Source organism: Macadamia integrifolia, unplaced genomic scaffold (genome assembly GCF_013358625.1).
Source record: "Macadamia integrifolia cultivar HAES 741 unplaced genomic scaffold, SCU_Mint_v3 scaffold720, whole genome shotgun sequence".
In the NCBI taxonomy this organism is placed as follows: domain Eukaryota; kingdom Viridiplantae; phylum Streptophyta; class Magnoliopsida; order Proteales; family Proteaceae; genus Macadamia; species Macadamia integrifolia.
The window spans coordinates 210,219-216,574 of NW_024870523.1; the positions used below are offsets into that span (position 1 = coordinate 210,219).

At 38.7% G+C, this 6,356-nt stretch overlaps 1 protein-coding gene across 2 annotated transcripts; it reads right to left on the minus strand.

Annotated features, from left to right (window-relative positions):
* Positions 1–640: 640 nt before the first annotated feature.
* Positions 641–4,726, minus strand: LOC122069804 (4-coumarate--CoA ligase 2-like). Of its 2 annotated transcripts, none has more exons than XM_042633892.1 (5): positions 3,110–4,724; positions 1,630–1,828; positions 1,267–1,480; positions 1,040–1,142; positions 641–839 (listed from the first exon to the last, which is right to left on the minus strand). In XM_042633892.1, the coding sequence occupies exons 1-5, from the start codon at positions 4,178–4,180 to the stop codon at positions 723–725; spliced, it is 1,704 nt and encodes a 567-aa protein (XP_042489826.1). In that variant the 5' UTR covers positions 4,181–4,724; the 3' UTR covers positions 641–722. The 2 variants fall into 2 exon arrangements, with proteins under 2 accessions (XP_042489826.1, XP_042489827.1); XM_042633893.1 differs by having other exon boundaries at positions 702–839; positions 1,018–1,142; positions 3,110–4,726.
* Positions 4,727–6,356: the final 1,630 nt, after the last annotated feature.

Genomic DNA, 6,356 nt, shown 5'->3' on the forward strand with positions numbered 1-6,356 from the left:
GGAAACAAATGAACAAAAACAGTAACAAAGTAAAACACAATTAGATGGGGTCTACTATATGGATCCTAACCCTAGAATCCACTTTATTTGAGGCCTTACTTGGGACAAAGCCTAAATTGAGCATGTCTTTCCTCACAACATCCCCTGTGGTCATTTTTTACCTTCCCCTAGCTCTTTTAAATCCTTCTACCTAGATTAGATCACTATTTCTTATCGCAGCATCCATATGCCTTCATTGAATATGACCATACCTTACAACATTGGATTTTCTAGTTACAAAATGATCATTTCAAGTATTTGATTGTTCCAAGTTCATCTACATTGCAATAACATCCAACTCATTTACCGAGATATCAAACGTAAGTCAATCTCTCTATATACTCTACCATTATGTTCTATTTACAGTACTCTAATTCAAGAAACACAATTTGGTCCCTTATTATAAGAACATTTGGGTTAAAATTACAATTCAAACAATATCAAAAGAGCACTTCTAATACAATACAAGTGGGAGGTACATTTCTTTCTCCTTGTAGCATTGTAGAACTGCTTCTGAGTCTCCCTAAATTCCTTCCTTTTTGGAGTTGTTTTTTCCAAAAGCTTATAATCAGACAGAACTTATAATCAGACAGAACCCCCCCCCCCTTCTCTTTCCCTGCCCAACCAAAACAGCAAGGTGCCTTTTACAATCTCAAACCTACACAGAAACTTCTTTTTCCTGTCTAGGTGCCTGATGAGGCAAGTTTAGCTCTAAGATCCTTTCTCAAAATCTTTCCTGATGGGGACTTGGGAATTGCATGGATGAAGTAGACCTTGTGCAATTTCTTATAAAACACCACCTGTTAACATTGCAAAGAAAACCAAATTAGAATAACCATTAAGTTAAGCCTTAGTGCCTTAGTGCCCTACCTGACCTGCCTTAGTGCCCTATCTGACCCTATTTACTTGCACATGTATGCATAGATATGTAATGTAATCACTAATCACTTACATAATTTTATCTCATTAATGACTTACTTGTTTGGCTATGAATTCTTACTTGTTTGGCTATGAATTCCTTCACATCCTCTTCAGTGAGCTCAAACCCATTGGATGGGACAACAAATGCAACCGGAACTTCTCCAGCAACATCATCTTTTTGTCTGGCAATACAGAATGGAAACACACAATTTCTTACCATTGCTGCCATTCTGTGTGTACAATTTACAGCGTGCACTAATTAAATTGGCACCTCAATTAAATTGAAATCAGACTTTAATTACTTACGGGACGACTGCAGCATCAGCAATGGATGTGTGGCTCACAAGAAGGGCCTCAAGCTCAGCCGGTGGGACTTGGAAGCCTTTGAATTTGATGAGCTCCTTAACTCTATCGACAATGAAGACCTCTTCGTCATCATCCACATAACCTATATCACCTGTGTGAAGCCAACCCTCTACGTCTATCGTTATTGCTGTGGCATCAGGGTCATTCAGGTACCCTGCAACAATGTAATAATTCCAGTTTATAAAATCAGATGGGGTAACGATTAAAAAAGTTTCATTTTTAGTTTTGAACTTTTTTTTTACTTCCATTCCCTTTAGTTCTCCTCGCAACCAAATGTAACCTAAGGGAAATTGTTCCACAGACCTTTCATAATCTGAGGTCCTCGAATACATATTTCTCCAGGTTGGTTGTGTGGGAGTGACAAACCAGTCCCAGGGTTGATGACCTTGAGCTCTGCATTCCTCACCACGGTACCACACGAACAGGACTTGGTTGGGATGGGCTGCTTTGCAAACCCTAGGCACATTGATAGAACTGGCCCAGCCTCTGTCATCCCATAACCCTGCATCACCCACAATTAATGTCAACAACTTCGGTAACCTTGATCATAAGTATCATGCATGCATGATCCAAATCATCATTCCATTTTGTTATCACTAATCTATGGATTATATCAAACAATAATACCTAATTAATAAGAACTGCATAGCTCATCTACACCTGACCATCATGTACTTAAGGGGAAGACATCATCTTAATTTTGTATCTTTCTCAATCAATGGCTAGAAGAGCTAAGATGCAAACCAACTATGTACCATTAATAAATGGATGCAACAACCAGTTGCTAAAATTAGTTAATGTACCAATCTTTGTTTATTGAATATGAGAAAATGTTATTGTGACCATGGTTGGTGGAAAAAAGTCTATTTTCCTTTTTTACCCATTTAGTATAACTCTTTTTTTTTTTTTTTTTTTTTGTCTTCCAATAAGGGAATACTATCATTTCAAATAAAAATTGTATTAAATACTATGACATTAAATAACTTTGGAATGAAAAAATGGGAAATTAAAAGAAGGTTACAAATTCTTATTTCACCACTTTGGTGATAATAAGTTATTCTTAATATTAAATACAAGAGGAGGAGCTCTATCCGTATTGCATAAAAATTGTATTAAATACTACGACATTAAATAACTTCCAGGAATGAGAAAATGAGAAATTAAAAGAAGGTTACAAATTCTTAATTCACCACTTTAGTGATAATAAGTCATTCTCAATATTAATATAAGAGGAGGGACTCTATCCGTATTACGTCTGTTCCCCATGCACATACACATATACACACAAACACAATGTTTACAGGTAGCAAGACGGTCTTTTCACAGCCCCCTGAAAACAGGGGCTGCTTCTGGAGGTGAGACGTGAGATCGAGAAAGTTAGACGGATATAGGTCTTTCTTCCATTAAATATATACATATTTTTAAGAAAAAATACTATCTATCCGTGTTCTCTACATCTATCTAGACACAAGGTGGTTAGTACAGAATAGTAAAAACATCTTTTCACATGATTATTTCAATCAATCATGTATCTGGCCATAGAGAATGGAGACAGTTAGAGATAAAAAAGGTATTGTAGTTTCAACTCTGTCCCCAACACAATAGTTCGTAAACCAAAGAAAGGTCAACTAAGAGGTTATATGGACTAACGATCCTTATTGGGTAAAATCGACACATGTTCCTGCCCACGGGAATGGGTGGTAATACCCCACTTCTACCAGAAAAAAAAATAATAATAATAATAATAATAATAAACCAAACATGCCCTTATGTTCTTAAATACCTGTCCGATCACGGCCTGAGGTAGTCGTTTGTGTAGTGCCTCTACAATTTCCTTCCCTAGTGGAGCTGCCCCAGACAACACGATCCGGATAGAGTTGAGATCAAATTTCTCAACCATCGGATTCTTCGCCAATGCCAAAACCAGCGGTGGAACAACCGGGGTTACGGTAACCCGGTACTTCTGTATCAACTCTAACAAAGCTCCAATCTCAAACTTATGCATCAATAGAATCGTAGAACCAGCTCTAAGAGAACAGAGCAGAACAGAGTTCAAAGAATAGATATGAAACAGAGGAAGAACACAGAGAACAATGTCGTCTGTTTTCAAGTACAGATTTGGATTCTCTCCATCGATTTGTTGGGCTACGCTTGAAATCAAACTCTTGTGTGTCAAGATTACACCTTTAGGCAACCCAGTAGTGCCCGAAGAGAATGGAAGTGCAACCGGGTCATCCGGATCAATCGAAACCGTTACCAAATCCTTCTCATCTGATTCTGAGATTACCGAGAAATGGAAGCAATTTTCCGGTGGATCATCGACGGTAAACACCTTAAAATCTTCTCCTATCTTTGGGAATTCGTCGGTGGAATCGCGAAGCTTGGAAACATACTGTGATTGGGTAATGATGAGCTTTGTTCCAGAGGCTCTGAATTGCTTGAAAATCTCTGTTTGGGTATAAAATGGGTTGGCTGTTGTGGCTATGGCTCCAATCATGGAAGCTCCCATAAAGGAGAAGACGAATTCAGGGGAGTTTTGGAGGAAAACCATGATGACATCCCCTTTCTTGATGCCGAGGTTTGATAACCCGACTGCGGTTTTTTGGCAGAGAAGCTGGGTTTCTGCATATGTGAATATTCTACCATTGGAGCCAGAGATTAAGCAGGGTTGCTCTGAGAATTCTAAGATGTTTTCAAAGCAATATGTGTGGAGAAGGAGATGGTTTGAGATGGGAATGTTTGGGAGTTTTGATCGGAAAATGAATGTTTCTTGGTGTGATGGGTTCTCTGTAGATGTTGAGGTTTGGGAAGAGATCTGTGGTGGCTGTGTTTCAGGAGAAGCAATTGAAATCATGGTTTTCCCTCTCTGCTTTAGATCTCACAATAAGCAAAGAAAAGAAAATAAAATAAAACAGAGTGCATGAGCTAATCTTGAAAACTCTTGATTCTCCAAAACAAAATAAGAAAGAAGCTATTTTTATTTCCTTTCGTCATATATGACGAAACAGTGGCTTCTAGTTTCAAGAGAAAGCTTGAATGAAATGTAGTGATTTCTACAGAGGGAATCTTTCTGAAAGCTTTGGGAATTTTTTAGATAAATCAGAGCTTACCCAGAAACAAAATTGTGCTTGTTTCAGCTATCAAATGGGAAGAGGGTCGAATTGAGGCTTGAAGCGGTGGAACAGAGGCCAAGAAGGGGAAACAGACATAGAAGAGGTGAGAGAGAAGGGCTGTAATAAATAGAGAGTTGGAGAGAAGGGAGGTGTGGAAGGATAATCAATGCACAGCCATGATGGGCCTACCTTCAAGGAAGCTATGCCTTCCACCGCTCATCAATACTCTCACCTGCCACCCTCTCTCGCACACCCATGATGGGCTTACGTTCAAGGAAGCCATGCCTTCCACCTCTCTCTCTCTCTCTCTCTCTCTCTCTCTCTCTCTCTCTCTCTCTTTTCACTCAACTAGTCCCTAACGTACTCTTTTACCAAAAATAAAAATAAAATGTCCCTAAAGTACATGGCCGGAATCCAGCAAGTATATTCCAAACATGCCATCCCCTAAGCTTGCATATTAATGAAGAGCTAGGGTGAGGAGAAAAATGTACTTACACTTTCTTCATTTTTATGGGTGGCCGATTAGTTAGGAGCATCCCTCTTTGGTGGGTATAATCTTGGGAAAACTACATGATTACCCGGTTTTGAGTTCCTTTTACATAATTACCCACCTTATATTTCAATTAATTAAATCACTCAAAATAAGTCTTAGTATTACAGATCTACCCAAGACAGTGACCTCCCTCGTCTTTTTTCGCTAGAAAGTCATTTGTATTAAGAAAAAAGAATAAAATGAATATACAATCAAACTACAAATTGGGATCAAAGGGATACTACTCCATCTTCGGCATTGCCATCAACAAAATAAAACCACACCTGAAACCAAATCCCAATAAGAGAAACTTCATTATTTAAACTGATATCTAGGGCAGCCTTGACTATCCAATTCCAAATCCATTACAACCAATGAAGGCCAAGAAGAGATTGGAGATAACAGCTCAAACTTTGTAACTGACTTAGCTAAGAAGTTTGCAACTAGGTTTGCTTCACGAAGATAGTGGGTTATTTTCTAGACCAGTGATTGCAAATAAGGGATCAAACTCATCCACCGTTGTAGCCAAATCAAGAGGATTTTCCAATTAGATATAAGTAAGACCACAACCACCGAATCGCTTTCAATCCATAAGTGTGTGATTCACATCTCTCTTGCAATTTCCAAATCATATATTAGCCAGCATCTCTACTTCAAAATTAGTTTGCACGCCCAAGAATTGTCTGAAGGTTTTCATGACTTCAGCTTTATCATTCCAGAAAACTCCACTCGTAGGGTGCTTTACTTGGATTCCCCAGAGAGCACCCAGCAAAATTTAGCTTAATCCATCCTGGTGAGGGAGGACACAAGAATACTTCGACAACCTCCTTTGGCCTATATTGCAACCTGGATATACCAAGCTCCTAGCACAGATTAGCGAATCAATGCCACCACTTGTAAGCTGATCTCACTTTTTACCATAGTAAAACAGTGCCTAGCAGATTTACATTCCTCCTCGAAACGTGTAGCATTCATTTCCTGCCATATTATATATGAAACAAGAGTGAAACAACTCATCTACACTCTTTTAAAATGAAGCTTCCTTGCTGTTTTCTTCCACCATGCAATGAGATCTCCCATATCGACAGGAGTAGGCCACTGCACACCAAAACCAGAACAAAACTCCCTCCACAAGCTGATTGCAAAATCACATTGATAAAAAATGTGGGCAACCAACAACTCCTCTTTACCACACAAGCAGCACTAAGAAGATAGGTGAACCCCTATTCTGCGAACATTATCATCTATTGGCAACTTATTCAGAATCAATCACCAAGCAAATATAGCAAGCCTTGGTTGACGACATGAACTCCAGATAAAAGAATACGAACCAAATTTTTTATGTTTTTCCTGACGTTCTTCCAAGCAGATTTAATAGAGAAAAC